The 15,821-nt window shown below is 42.4% G+C and overlaps 1 protein-coding gene across 4 annotated transcripts in view; it reads left to right on the top strand.

Annotated features, from left to right (window-relative positions):
- Window positions 1-15,821, top strand: part of TAB2 (TGF-beta activated kinase 1 (MAP3K7) binding protein 2) — a 76,665-nt gene that overhangs the window by 52,351 nt on the left and 8,493 nt on the right. For 3 of the 4 annotated variants that reach the window (XM_048489013.1, XM_048489023.1, XM_048489004.1), the window contains 2 exons: window positions 408-597; window positions 3,791-5,288. In XM_048489013.1, coding sequence (XP_048344970.1) covers window positions 496-597; window positions 3,791-5,288 — 1,600 coding nt within the window. In that variant the 5' untranslated portion in view covers window positions 408-495. The remainder of the gene's footprint in view (window positions 1-407; window positions 598-3,790; window positions 5,289-15,821) is intronic. The other variant, XM_048489032.1, reaches the window with a different exon arrangement.

The following is a 15,821-nucleotide window of genomic DNA, read 5'->3' as shown; positions in this document are numbered from 1 at the left end:
ACGATTTTTTAAAAAACAAGTTGGATTTTTTTAGCACAAGTTGATGATTGCAAATCCAAGAGCTTTGTGGATATGTCTGTGGCTGTTCATCTTACTGCCTTCTGTTGTGAAGCACAGCCCTGTTCTATATTCTGTGACACTGCATGTATACACAGTGATCATGACTGATTTGCATGACATTACTGCTCACATAATTAAGCAAGTTTGTATCAATCTCCAGTGGGGATGGGGTGATGAAGATTTGGTCAGGGCTGCTTCACAGTCCACCATTCATCATGAACTTTGCCCTTCATGTTCTATGCAAGCGAACACATCACCGGGTTAAAGCACTCCTGGAGCCACAAAGCTATGATTAGAAAACTTGATGGGTTTTGGTATTTTTACAACATTTTTATTTTCTCTTGCAGAAAATGCTGGCACAGAAGAGATGATAGTTCATTGATACAAAGGCGTGGAACTGCCCGTTGAACAAAGTCCTGACCAGGCAACTTACGAATGGCCCAAGGAAGCCAGCAAATTGATTTTCAGGTTTTACATGACCTGCGTCAAAAATTTCCTGAGGTACCTGAAGTTGTTGTGTCCAGATGCATGTTACAGGTCAGTGCTATGCTGTTCTGTTTATGGAGGCACTATAATCCAGTGTAGATGTTTAAAAAATACTTACAAAGGCTCTTCCCACTAACTTGCCACACAGGTGTGGGCCCATCTTTAGTGAATTTCCTCCCCACTCTGATTTATTGATGTTTGTATTATATAAACTTGCTTTTAGAAGTTACAACTTTTCCCTTGTCATGTTACTTACAGTTTTGCAATCTAACCTTCTAAACTGCTATGTGCTCTTATTAAAAAATATGTGTAATCCTTTTCATAAGAATCCCCTAAAAGACTGGGAAAGACTGCTCTCCACCTGGCTTTGGCCAACTCTGATCCTGCCTTAATGTGGGGAGGAGCTGTATTGCTAGCTAGGGCCTCCTCTTCATCACTCCCAGTGTCTTTGACAGGGGCATCTCTTGTAGTAGTGAGCTTGATGTAACATGGAGCCACCCACAAGAATTTTGCATTTTCAGAGCAAAAAAGTTTAGAGATGTATTAATGGTCAGTGGTTGTAACAAAAGCAAACACAGGAATCTTGTAGCCTTTTAGTGGATTTTAGTCTAGGAAAGCTTATTGGTAGAATAAAAAAAATCCTTAAGTTGTCACAAGACCCCAGGTTGTGTTTGCTGTATACTGGGATTCCCCATGTATGCCAAAATAAAATAAAGCAATGGAATGAAAAACAAACCCTGCTTTGGCCAGGATGGGCAAGGGAGAAATATAATTTTAAAATTTAAAAAGTAAAAATAAAAAAGAACCTACAAAAATTGAAAATGGTGGTAGCAGCTCAACTGGTATCAAGTATGCTTATGGCCCTGCCTCAGGATGTTGCTGCTAGTTGAGCAATTTTGTAAAAAATAAAGTGGGTAAGTTTATTTGGCACACTCAAATCTTGACATCCTGGTTAGGGTTGGTGGAGCTGTGCTGTAGGAATCCCCCATTACTGATCTACCTGTCCAAGGACGCTGTAAGCTGTTAGGAGCTCTGGCAAGTTGAATCCATGCAGGAGAAGTGTTTCATCTAGTCATTATCAACCACATGCTCACATAGGCCAATCACTCAAGTTCGGAGAGCTACAAGCATCCTGGTCACCTTACCCCACTCACACAGTTAGAGTGCTAGACTAATGAGATTCAGTGCTGAGGGAGCAAGAATTTGTTCATCTAGTCCAGGGGTAGGGAACCTGCGGCTCGAGAGCCGCATGCGGCTCTTCTGCCCTTGCACTGTGGCTCCACGAGCCGAGCCGCCAGCCCCATCCTTGCCCGCCCTGCAGGCAGCAGGGCGGGCGCACCAACTGCCCACAGTCGGCTGGGCCGCGCCGTGGGCTTCCCCTCTCGCCCGCCCCGTTGGAGCGGGGTGGGCGCTTTCCCAGTGGCCAGCAAGGCCGGACCGCCAGCTTCATCCTTGCCCGCCCTGCAGGCAGTAGGGCAGGTGCATCCATGCGATTCTCAGAATAAGCGGAGTAAAAGGTAAAAAAAACCCAATATATATAGTGTTATCTTTATTTTAAATGTCAAAAATTATTTGCGGCTCCAAGTGTTTTCTTTTCCCGTGGAAAACGGGTCCAAATGGCTCTTTGAGTGTTAAAGATTCCCTACCCCTGATCTAGTCCCAGTGTCATGAGAGCCTGATTTGTTTATCCCTCATTTTCTCTCTCTCTCTCTCTCTCTCTCTCTCTCTCTCTCTCTCTCTCTCTCTCTCTCTCTCTCTCTCTCACACACACACACACAAACACACACACACACACACACACACACACACACACACACACACACACACACACACACACACACAAACACTGCTTGCAGGGCCCCCAACATAGTATTCTGCTTTGTAATATGATTGCTGTACTTGCTGCAGGAAGAGTTCAGAGCCAGCCTTAGGGATTACTTGTATGAATGCTATTCTTTTAGTTTAAAATGTTGGTTGGAGTTTCTGTAGTTTTTGTGACACTAAGATCCTCAAGCAATGTCAGCCCAAGTTAACTTTTTCCCCAAATTCTGTTCTAACATAAATCAAGATACATAGGGGGTGCATGCATATATGTGCATGCATGGATGTCCACAAGTATTCCTACAGATCTCAAGAGTGTGGCTTTCCTGTGACCTTATTCTTAGATATCAGTATCAAATGTTAAGTTCCTTGGATTTTAACAATTTTAAGCAAATATAACCCAAAAAAGCTGATAAAAATTCACAAGTACTTCCTTAATTTTTAGTTTTTCCTGTGCGAAACTGTACCATCATGTTATTATCTTATGACTGGGTTTTTGTACCATACTTGCTCTCTTTTTTTTTTTAGCCAGGGCAACATTTCTTCCCTTGTTCACTTTATAATTCTAAAACAAAGGAAGATACTTAGCAAGAACACTAACTTGAAGTGTAAGGTTGCAGTCTTCTCCTTGCTTATTTGGACAAATCCCTTGAACAAAAGTGGGATGTATTTTCAAGTAGACATACAGTATTGGGCTGTAAGTCTCCTGAACTTTAAGAAACCACTGGGATAGTTATAACACTGCAATAGTTGGTTCTAAAATATTTCTTAAAGTGCAGGGTTCAATGTAGTTCACAAAAATTGTATTGCCTTGGACAATACAATTATAGGCGTCCTTTGAGCTGAATGTCCTTCCCCAAAAAGTTTCTATCAGCAACTGGGGGGGGGGGGGGGGCCTTCCAAATTGCTGTTGAAAGGATCCAGAGGTATTTGTCTTTGATGACATGTGTCCTGTTTCACATATTCTTTTGATAGAAAAGGACCTTTGCTAGCTATTTGTGGCTATGTTACTGATGTATACAGTAGCCCATAGTCTGTCTGCCTTCCAGGCCCATTTCTAATCCTCCTCCCTAACAGTCTTATAACTAGTTGTGTGTTCATATTTTCGATTTTATCAGATGCTGTAGATCTCTGTTGGTCCTGCTTTCAAATCATACCATCAGTTAATCACTTCAGCAATAATATAATCTAGTGAGATTTTGGTTTTCAATTATTTCAACTTTCCTTTTAATGAAGATTTGCAAATTGTAAATGTTTGGGGGTTTTTTTTCAATTTTTTCCTCTCTGTCACTTTCACTGGTGTGCCCCCCACTCCCATGTTGTGGGTTATGAGCCACCAGTTGAAGATTAGTGTTGTTTTGAACTCTTACATTATGTAGCCTTATAATTTCAGTTAACGCATGTTTTTTCTGGTTTCTTATAGAATAATAATAACTTGGATGCATGTTGTGCAGTTCTGTCTAAGGAAAGCACAAAGTATCTCTACGGTGAAGGAGACATTGGTTTTCCAGATGATTCTGGGATTCCTGGTCTGCGAAATCACATGACATCCCTTAATTTGGATTTGCAGTCACAGAATGTGATTCTCCATGGAAGAGAAGGAAGTAGAATGAATGGAAGTAGGACTTTATCTCATAGCATTAGTGATGGACATCTTCAAACCAGCCAGGCCAACAATGAACTGTTTCAGCAGGAACCACACACAGCTCCAGTACAAGTTCCACAGGGATTCTTTGGCATATCTAATACTTCTAATCCAGGGCAGCATTTTGGATTTCACTTGGGCAGCAAAGGAACATCTAGCTTGGCTCAGCAAACTCCTAGATTCAATCCTATTATGGTAACTTTAGCTCCAAATATTCAGCCTGGTCGAAATACCCCAACATCTTTGCACATACACGGCGTACCTCCACCTTCAGCAAACAGTCCACAAGGTAATTCTATCTATATTAGGCCTTACTTCTCAACATCTAGTAGTACAGCTCGCCAGACTCATCAAAATCCAGGCTGGACGTCTCAGTTTACTCCCATGCATTCTCAGCAGAACTATCATCCTTCACAACCAAGTCCCTGGACAACTATTCCTACAACCAGTACCCTGCCATATACCTCATCGCAATCATCAACACAGCCAAATCAGCAAGGCCATCAGACCTCCCATGTTTATATGCCCATAAGTTCTCCTACTACTCCGCAAGCACCTACAATTCATTCATCTGGTAACTCACAATCTTCTTCCACCCAGAGTCAATACAATATTCAAAATATCTCAACAGGACCTCGGAAAAACCAAATTGAAATCAAACTTGAACCACCACAAAGAAATAATTCATCAAAACTGCGTTCAACTGGGCCTCGGTCATTTTCAAATCCTTCTTCCTTAAACAGCCAGACTTTAAGTAGAAGTCAGCCCACTGTTTACATAGCTGCCAGTCCACCAAATATTGATGAAATCACACGGAGTCAGCCAAAGGTCTACATTTCAGCCAATGCTTCTACAGGAGATGAACAGCTTGTACGAAATCAACCCACACTCTTCATATCAACAAATCCAGGAGTTACAGCCACTTCTAGGAATATGTCTGGTCAAGTAAGCATGGGACCCGCATTTATTCACCATCAACCTCCTAAGAGCAGAGCGGCAGGCAGTAATGCCACTGCCACTTCTCCCCGAGTGGTGGTTACACAGCCAAACACAAAATATACTTTTAAGATTACTGTTTCTCCAAATAAACCCCCTGCAGTTTCACCAGGGGTTGTCTCCCCAACCTTTGAACCTACCAATCTTCTAAACCTTCCAGATCACTTTGCAGAGACAGAGGGCATCCAGCACCTTCCTGACCCTGTTTTAGCACACGTTGATAGGATTAGTGAGGCACGAAAGCTGAGTATGGGATCTGATGATGCTGCCTATACGCAAGGTAATATTTTAATTTAACTTGTAGAGATTCCAGCCTTGTTTTGTTCCAAGAAGTGAAATTAAAAATATATGCTTGTGTATTAAGGTCAAAATTAGCATGTCGCTTAATGGCACTTAGAGAAACCTTCTAAATTGGGTATTATTTTTCATCTGACCCAAGTTAAAATGACCCAACTACAGTGTACATGGTAAAGATGACTTGCAGAATCCCTGAAAATCAGTGAGTTGGTTTGGAGACATGCTAATTTTGTTCACAATTGTGGAAGGTTTTCACCCTCTAAATTGCTCATCTAAATTGTTTTAGATTATTGATTACAAGTAAGGTGAATGTCAGATTAGAAGATAAACAAATCTTCTCCAGGTACAGTTCTTAAACTTGAAGCCCAATCCACAGGGCTGAGGCAACTGGGGACTGTGCTGCTTCCACACCACCTCCAGAGGGTTTTCAGGCAGTACAGGGAGGCAAAGACATAGACAAATTCCCCGGCTGCCTGGAAAGCTCTCTATAGTCAAAAGGGTAGTATAACTTCGAGCTCTGTGCTGCAGAGTTCCTGGCTCCAGAGTCCGAGTGAAAGCCGGCTAAAGTTGGCTCCACCCCTGGGAATGCCCTGGGCTGCACCCCTTGCATTAGTATCCACTCAGATGCAATCATAACTCCTTAGCAGTGCCCACTTCCAGGTTGCGGAGCTGTGGGGCACCTGGACACTTCTCCACTTCTCCCTTATGCCAGCAGAGTATTGAGGACACTAGCACAAGCCTCTGCTGCTCCCAGATTGGGCTGTTACTATTGAAGAAAATAAGCCTCTGAGAATTGGTGTTTAATCACAATATATGAGTATCTTATATGCTGTTTAAAGTTTTGTGTTTCTGTTGTAAATAAATATGAAGATTCTTGCATTGAGACTAATGTGATAGAAAATAACAATTTGAATTGAAATTGAAACTTGAGCCACATACACTGATGAAGACCTAGTTAAGGTTAGAAATGTGTAATTAAGAGATTTACTCCTTCAACACTGAAGAAATTGGCCCTCTCAAATAAATAGTTCATAGGATCTTAATGTTAAATTCGGGGCATAAGCTAAAATTCTTATTAAACATCCATGCTGAATCTATCTTGTGTATCTTTGCATTTGCCGTTCACACTCTAATATTTTTAAGTTTTAAAATTAACTAGAAAATACATTTCAAATCTGTAATACAACTGAATAATTAGTTCAAATCTAAAGTTAGTAGAAGACTATTAAACATATAATACATCTGCCAAAAAGTCTTTTTGCCTCCAGTGCAAATAATTAAAATTAAAATAATTAAAATTTAACATTGCTGCTGCAATAGTTTATATTTCCCAACATCACAGAAGGAAATCAAGTGTGATAGATTGGCAGGTTTACCTGGCATTCCTTACTAATATTAAATATGAAGGGCATGTCCAGATCTGGCAGAAGTATCTGAGCTGGATGTTGAATTGAAAATTGTAGGTGAAAGGCAACGTGTCTATTTATGCACAGGGACCCTGTCAATTTGTAATGCAATGCTGAATTGAGCATTTCTTTGCCTTTTCCACTCTGCTGGAATGTATATCATGAGATGGCCATAATACATGCATCCCAGCCTGTTATAGTAATCTAAAATGGGGGTCAGAACTGGTGGAAATAGTTTGAGTGTTCCTAAACTCACCAGCATTGCACTGGGCATTTTCATGGGTATTGTAGCTGCAGATGTGCTGTTGGTCTTTACTATTGCAAAGAACTAGGGTTACAGACAAATGGTTCTCTTGCTTGCTTGATTACAATTTTGCATACCCTTCAGGCTTTTATTTCTGTAACCCAGGAAAAAAGCCACTATTATACTCACTTCATATTAGTAAATAAGACTGAGAGACAGCCATGACCAAGGCTGTTCAGCAAGGCCAGAAAATCTTTTTTACTCTGTAATGCTGATACACCAGCAAAGTAGTTTGGTTTGTTGTTGTTATTAGGTACTGAACCTAATTAATACCTAATTTCAGTGTATTTTTTCTTTAGGTACCTAAAGATGTAATTTGCTTGTGTACTAGGCCTAGATGCCTAAAATGCTGAAGTTAGATATTGCGTAAGATCCAAAACAAAAATCAAGGTGTACTGTCAATTCATGGTATTACAACTGAAGACTTTCATTTTAGACTTTTTATTGCAACCATTGACAGTTCAAACTGATTATATCTGTAGCACAAATTGAAGTTTTTGCACTCTGTGGCATGTGCTGAAGATGGACACAGAGCAGTTAGCCTGATGTTTCAGGAAGGTTAGAGAGAGAAATATTCAGGTTTACCAATGACAAGTCTTGAATTCATTGGTGGCTTCCCTGATTGGCAGCAGCTCTTCAGGATGTCAATCAAAATCAATGAAATACCTCCTTTCAGTCTTTCAGTCAGTTGACTTTCAGTCAACCTTTCCTAACACCTCCCATCTTCTAGTAGTAAAGTGACCGAAAGAAGTAGAAAAATTCAGTGTGAAGGTTTTTTATCAAAAGCATCAGAAAATATTACATTTGATGCTGGATGTTTTGTAGCAAACTTTTTTCACATGTTATGCCTGCTGAATAACAGAAGGTGGATGGCTGTTTGAATGTATTAAGTATCTTAAGATATTTAAACCTTCACACTGAATTTCCCCCCTTCTAGCCTCTGACTTAATTCTCCCTTAAACTCCCTGATTGTAGTTAACTATAGTTTTACAATCTAGATGAGTATTAGGAGTATAGCAGTTTGTAGTAGTAATAGTTTGATTTGTTATAGATTGTATTGAATTGTATTAATGTTGAGTTAGTGGGTAGGTTATAATTAGTCGCCCAGCTCTGTTGTTGTAGTTTAGGTTTAGCTTAGATAACCCTACCTATTGGGTTTATTCCATCTATTTATTAGCAGAGCTGGACCCACCTTTGGTGGGGGGGTTTAGCTTAGTCAGGCTTTGGGTGAAGGGAGGTTAGCAGAATTATGGGGGCACCTACTTTGGGGCTAGGGATCCCAGTGCTGATGGGACGGGGAAGATATTGCGGTAGGCGGTGGCCATATGATAGAAGGCGCACGAGATATGGCTATGCTCGTTCGCCTTCTGACCTCCGACCTATCCCGAAATACGATGGTGGTTGGGATCAGGGACACTCTGCTTCGTCTTTGATGTTGATCAACGCCAGGTCCATTAACAATAAGACCAAGGTGCTCCAGGATTTTCTTGGAGCCCAGCAGGTGGACCTGGCGTGTGTCACCGAAACCTGGGTGCGCGAAGGTGAGACCGTCACCTTGTGCGAGGTCGCGCCTCCAGGTTTCGCGTGTCTCCATCAACCACGAACACAGAGCCGGGGGGGGTGGGGTGGCTCTGTTCACCCGTGAATCCATTCCTTTCAGGGCAGTCCCCGTCCCGGAGATCGCCGGCATGGAATGCGTTGGCCTCGAGTGGTTGGCCGTGGAGAGGCTGGCCGTCCTCCTGGTGTACCGGTCGCCTAGCGCACCGGGGGACGGCCTGCCGCGGCTGCTGGAGGTGGTGTCAGACTGGGCGCTGCGGTTCCCCAGGCTTATTGTCTTGGGGGACTTCAACGTCCATGTCGACACCGCCTCATGCACGGTGGCTGTGGAGCTAGTGTCATCCATGGCGACGCTAGGCCTCTCCTTAATAAATTCTGGCCCCACTCATGAGGCCGGGCACACACTGGACTTGGTCTTCGGGTCGGGGGTTAATCTGGTCATATCCTCTGTTAGCAGAGTGCCATGGTCCGACCATTATGCCCTGAAAATTCGGGTGGACTTGCCGCAACACCCCTGTCTGGGCGACAGGCCAATTTATGCCCGCCCGCGGAGACTTATGGATCCACTTGGCTTCCTGAATGCTCTGCGGGACCCTGAACCCGCCGGCACACTCGATGAGCAGGTGGAGGACTGGAACTCCCGGCTCTCCGATGCCATCGAGATTGTTGCCCCCCGGCGTCCTCTACGCCCCCGTTCCCGGCGCGCTCCCTGGTATACTGAGGAGTTGCGCCATATGAAACGGGTGCTTAGACGTCTAGAGCGAGTGTGGAGGAAATCTCGTGACGAAGCCATGTGAACATCTTATAGGATGTTTATGAAAGCCTATGAGGTGGCGACGAAGGAGGCGAAGAGGGTTTTCTTCTCCTCCTCTCTCGCGTCCGCTAGCTCCCGCCCGGCACAATTATTTCGTATAATTCGGTCTTTGACCTCCCTTTCGGAGAGGTCTTCAAATTCACAATTGAGCATCAGCTGTGAGGCTTTTATGAGCTTTTTGCGGATAAGGTCGCGTCGCTCAGCCAGGATCTTCCCCCCACGTTGGATACAATTAGTGAACTGGAGGCTCCCTTGCCGTCTTCAGGCCCTTGTTTGGCCCAGTTTTCCTTGCTCTCCAAAGCCGCTGTTGACAGGACCTTAGCTGCTGTTAGACCTACTACTTGTCCTCTGGATCCGTGCCCATCCTGGCTTGTAAAAACCTGCAGGGTGGAGCTACGACCCCATCTGTTGAGTATCATCAATGGCTCCCTCGAGCAAGGAGTCTTCCCGGATGGGTTGAAGGAGGCAGTGGTCCGCCCACTCTTAAAAAGACCACCGTTAGATCCGAGGGATCTGGCCAATTACCGCCCCGTTTCGAATCTTTCGTTTCTGGGGAAGGTAATTGAGAGAGTGGTGTTGGAGCAGCTTCAAGGTTTTCTGGATGACACATCAGCCTTTGACCCCTTCCAGTCTGGCTTCCGTGCTGGGCATGGGACGGAGACTGTTCTCGTCGCTGTCACAGATATGCTCCGTATTCAGCTCGACCGAGGCAGATTGGCACTGCTGGTGTTGTTAGATCTCACCGCAGCATTTGATGTGGTCGACCACGACCTTTTGACCCACCGCCTGGCCACCTCCGGGGTGCGAGGCACTGTCCTTCAATGGATTGCCTCGTTTCTCCGGAGTCGAAGTCAGCAAGTGAGGTGCGGGGAACAGGCCTCCCGGAAGTGCCCGCTTGATTGCGGTGTACCCCAGGGGGCTTTATTATCCCCGCTGCTTTTTAATATCTATATGCGACCCCTTGCTCGACTGGTACGGAGCTTTGGGCTGACCTGTCATCAGTATGCTGATGACACGCAGCTCATTCTGTTGATGGAGGGGGGAGCAGTCGCCGCCCCTGCGGCTCTCCAGCACTGTTTGGAGGCGGTTGCTGGTTGGTTACGGCAGAGCAGGTTAAAACTGAACCCATCGAAGACGGAGATCCTCTGGCTTGGCCGCGAGGGGGGGGACAGGATTTTCCAGCCACCGGTGTGGGAGGGGGTCACATTGGCGCCGACCCCCTCCGTGCGCAGCCTGGGGGTCCACCTGGATTTGTCTCTCTCAATGGAGACCCAGGTGGCCCATACAACCCGGGCTGCTTTCTTCCATCTCCGTCAGGCCCGGAGGCTGGTTCCTTTCCTCTCCCAAGCGGACCTAGCCACTGTGATCCATGCAACGGTCACCTCCAGATTAGACTATTGTAACTCGCTCTACGCGGGTCTTCCCTTGCGTTTGATCCGGAGACTAAAACTGGTCCAGCACGCAGCAGCGCGTCTACTTACGGGCAGCGCCGTCTATGATCACATCCAGCCTGTATTGCACCAACTGCACTGGCTCCCGGTGGAGTTCCGGATCATCTTCAAGGTGCTGGTGTTGACCTTTAAGGCCTTACGCGGCCTGGGACCCTCGTATCTTCGAGACCGCATCACCCCGTATGTCCCTGCACGGCCTCTCCGCTCAACGGAGACTAATTTATTAGTGGTCCCTGGCCCCTCAATGATGCGGCTGGCCTCCACGCGGGCCAGGGCCTTTACGGCTCTGGCCCCGGCCTGGTGGAACACCCTTCCTCCGGCTGTCCGGGCCCTGCGGGACCTCAATGAGTTCCGCAGGGCCTGTAAAACGGAGTTGTTCCACCGGGCCTTTGGAGGGACCAGCCGCTGAAATGGTGCCCCCGGATGCCCCAGTCGGTCTGTTATTTAGGCTATCATCTAATGTGGCTCGCCTCCCTCCCCTCTCCTCCTTTTCTTCTGGGAAAATTTTAATGAAAAATGGGGCCGGTCGGACGCCTCTTCTTCTTCTTATTATTACTATTAGTGTTTGTTACTGCTGTTTTAAAGATTTTAGTGACTTGTTGTACCATGTTTTATGCTGTACACCGCCCAGAGCCCCTAGAGGATGGGGCGGTATAAAAGTTTAAAAAATAAATAAATAAATAAATAAATAAATAAATAAAAGCACATGTATATTCTCTCCTGCTGATAGCAGTAACACAAATATTTTAATTTGAATATATCAATCCTCCAGTCTGTTCGCATCACTTTGATTGGTTGTTTTGTAAATTGTATAACGCCCAAATAATTTGCTATTGTGAGACTGGGATCCTACCACCTTGTTTCTTTTTCTTTTTTGTGGTTTAAGTTTTTTACTTGTCCTTCAGAAAAGTATACACAGACAAAAATTCATTAAAATTATAAAGTACTTATTTCATTTAGATGTCCATTTTCTTCTACACCAAATGTTAACCCTTAAACCCTACAGCTTCAGCACTTGGCCATTAAATATCAAAATGAGATTAACATCATTATTAATAAATAGTCTCACTTTTCTCTGTTAAATCTTAATTTAACAATCCTTACCTTTCAAAACTATTAGTCATTCATTTCTTTTTTCTGTTTTATCTAGATAACTTCATGAACAATTGGACATGATAGATTAAGTTATTTTCTTTTAATAGTGAAGTTAACTTGGTCATCTCAGCTATTTCTAGTATCTTCACCCAACTTTTTCAATTCTAGGAATAATTGGAGTTCTCAATTTTTGCACATATAATATACTTGCTGCTGCTGTCATATATAAAAACAAAAGTCCATGTTTTCTTTCCAGAGATCTATACATAAGTCCCAACAGACAAGTTTCCGGTTTCATTTGTATATTAGTCTTTAAAATCTTTTGGATTATTGTGTGCAGTGACCTCCAAAATTCTTTCGCTTTTCTACAGGTCCATCATAAATGATAAAAAGTCCCCTATTGATGTTCACATTTTCAACACTTACCTGAAACATTTTTATACATCTTTGCCAGTTTTGCTGGTGTCATATGCAACAGTACATCATTTTATAAAAATTATCTTTCAAATTAGAACTTAATGTATATTTAATCCCGCTTGACCACATATCCTCCCACTGTTTAAATGGGGTATTATGCCCAAAGTTAATAGCCCATTTTATCATTCATTCTTTAACCTGTTCCCCTTCTGTTTCCAGTCTCAAGAAAAGTTTGTATATCTTAGCAGTAACATATATTTGTGCATAATTCCCTTTCAAATATTGTCTTAGTTTCTTCAGAACCATACAGTTTTTAAAATCTACCATATATACTCGTGTATAAGTCGACCTGCATATAAGTCGAGGCACCTAATTTTACCACAAAAAACTGGGAAAACTTATTGACTCGCGTATAAGTCGAGGGTGGGAAATGCAGCATCAATTGAGGCATCAGTAGGTTAAATGTTTTTGAATATTTATTTCAAAGAAAAACAGTAAACTGGCTCTGTAAGTGAAAAAGAGGGTCAACAAGAACAATATGGTATCAACAATAACTTTAAAAGTACAAAAACCTTAACTCAACCAGCAACCAAGCTAAAACACAAGAGTTAAAATCCTTCAAAACTGGATTCCTCATCATCATCTGTATGTCCAAATGTAACCCAACTTAGATTTTAAGAGGGATATTATCAGAAATGAAAAATCTATTAGCTTCCATTGTAAACAATGGGGGATGGGGCATCCCCTTTGAGGGTCAATAACTTTGGATCCCCTGACCCAAACTTCACCAAACCTGGCTGGTATCATAAAGAGACTCTCCTGATGAGACCAGCCAGGTTTGGTGAAGTTTGGTTCAGAGGGTCCAAGGTTATGGACCCTCAAAAGGGTAGCCCCATCTACTAATAGCTCCCATTGAAAACAATGTGGAATGGGGGCACCTCCTTTGGGGGTCCATAACTTTGGACCCCCTGAACCAAACTTTACCAAACTTGGCTGGTATCATCAGGAGAGTCTTCTGAGGGTACCCTGAAATTTTGGTGCCTCTTGCATAAAAACTGCGCCCCCTGCTGGCCGGCAAAGTAAAAACACACACAAAATTTTAATGACCCGCATATAAGTCAAGGGGAGCTTTTTCAGCATTAAAAATGTGCTGAAAAATTCGACTTATACACGAGTATATACGGTAGTTTGATTCTCTCCTGTAATTGTGCATTGGACAGCCCATTGCAATTAATTTTACCTGTATTTGCTTCCTAGTTTCTAGGAGGTCAGTATATAGAATCACAAATTTCTTTTCAAGAGTCTTTTCACATCTGTATAGTGTGATGATAGCCACCCTGGTGTTTTCTAATAGTCTTGGTTTGAATTTATTCCATATTCTTAATATGGGCATGTCAGACATAGTGATTATTAAAATCCTTGTTAACTTTAATTTTATCATACCATTAATAGGCATGCCATTCTAAGTCCAATAATCTTCCGTTTTTTTGATGTAATCCATTCTTTCATCCAAACTAAATAACAGAAAGCAAAATACAACGTCAAATCTGGCAAGGGTAGACCCCTTTTCTTTTGCATCTTGGAGTAAATTATACTTAAATTTGAGGTTCTTTTCCCTTGTCAGATAAAATTTGTTATCTTTCTGCCATTGTTTGAATAAAGTATCATCTTAACAATAATAAAAGGCTAAGGAAGGGAATATGTCGATGACAAACCTTTCAGAAGGCCATTGTGTTCACCTCCTGCATGTGAGCTCCCAAAGGCACCTGGTGGGCCACTGCGAGTAGCAGAGAGCTGGACTAGATGGACTCTGGTCTGATCCAGCTGGCTTGTTCTTATATAGCTTTTACCATTGAAATCTGATCTTCTTATGCTTTAATTTCTCTGTTAAGAATGCATGCTCCTTTTTCTTATGCAACATTCTCATGGGTATTTATTTCAATATTATAATTGTTTTCCATCTATTTTTCACTCCCTATCAAAATGTTGTTGCAAAATACAGTTTCTTCATTTTCTTTTCACAAATTAAACCAAAATATCTCTTGGAATGCTCTTTCTTTCAGCATATCTGGAGTTAATTCTGTAAAATTTATCTACTTCCATTTCCATATCATCCCAGGAAATCTGCAAGAGCCAATATAATCCTTTCTCTGGTATCTTCTCCTGATATTTCTGTAAGTGCCCTGAGTCTCAGAAAAAAAACCTCTTTTTCTTTTATTTCCATTAGTGCAGTGTCATTTAAGTACTTGCCCATATACTGTTTCATAGTGTAACTTTTCTCCTCAATCTGGTCAATTCTGTTAGTGATCAATTTGATGCCATTCACTAGCTGGTTTAGGGATGTTTCCATTTTTTTGGTTTGCTCTGTCAACTCCCTGTTCATGGTATCTAATTTTTGCTCAATTCTAAATCCAAACAGTTCCCATTCTTCTTTCAGGTTTTCTGATAATTTTTTTAAGAGCCTGTGCTGAAGCCTTTCTTGTAGTAGACATATTGTCTTTCTTGTAGACAAGATTTCTCTCTTAAGTTAGTCAATTCTGTTATTTCTGTAATTCCAAAATTCTGGAATTTTTGTAGTTTCCATGTCAACTACTAAATGCCACTAACTTCTTATACTAAGTTTAAGCTGGTAACTAAGTTTATCACAGTTTTGAGGAAAGAGAGAGAGCGAGAGAGAAATTCCCATAACAAGACTTATCTGGAATTTGCAAGACTTCAAGGTCACCTCACTGAGGTGCGCAAGTATAAATTCACAGCAAATATAAAGTTAAGCCAGCCTTTTTTCAGTCGTATTCACAGCAAGTATAAAGTTAAGCCAGCCTTTCTTCAGTCGTAATCCATTTCCCACTTTTAACAATTAAAAAGAAAATAAGAGTAATCAACCCTCTAAGTAACTGTAAAATCTATGGTTAATTAGGAAAAGAAAATCTTGTACTATTAATGTTCCATTTAAATTCTTGTCTTGTCTGAAGCATTTATCGTTTCATTCCTTTGTAAATTAAATGACATCAGAGAAAAGTTTTTACTCTCACCAAGTGTTGTCTTTTGGCTGCAGAAGTCAACTCCTCTTGTCAATAAGATTGATGTTGTCTGGATTGAGGGGTGATGAAGAGAGTTTGCATAGAGTCTTCTGTGCTAATGGAGCAAGATTTCTGCCCCATCAGAGCTCTCAACTCCCCAAGCAAGACACAGAAACCTATGTTTCTGCATACTTACACACAAGGAGAGCCACATCTGGCTGTGTGACTGATCTCTTGACTTACCCCTGTCACGGGTAGAGTGGACTGGTTATTTGTATCACCAGTCTTTAATCCAATTAATACAGTCTTCTGAGAAGCAGACACAGCTCAGCTTCCACCACCAGAAGTCACATGAATTCTTCCTACTTTCTTGTTTCTCTGACTCACTCTCCTCACTCGTTATCTAATAGGATGAAGCCTTAAATAAACCTATAGCTGAGTTATGATTTACT

Source organism: Sphaerodactylus townsendi, linkage group LG01 (assembly GCF_021028975.2).
Source record: "Sphaerodactylus townsendi isolate TG3544 linkage group LG01, MPM_Stown_v2.3, whole genome shotgun sequence".
NCBI classification, from domain to species: domain Eukaryota; kingdom Metazoa; phylum Chordata; class Lepidosauria; order Squamata; family Sphaerodactylidae; genus Sphaerodactylus; species Sphaerodactylus townsendi.
This window is presented reverse-complemented; position numbering and strand designations above follow the sequence as displayed.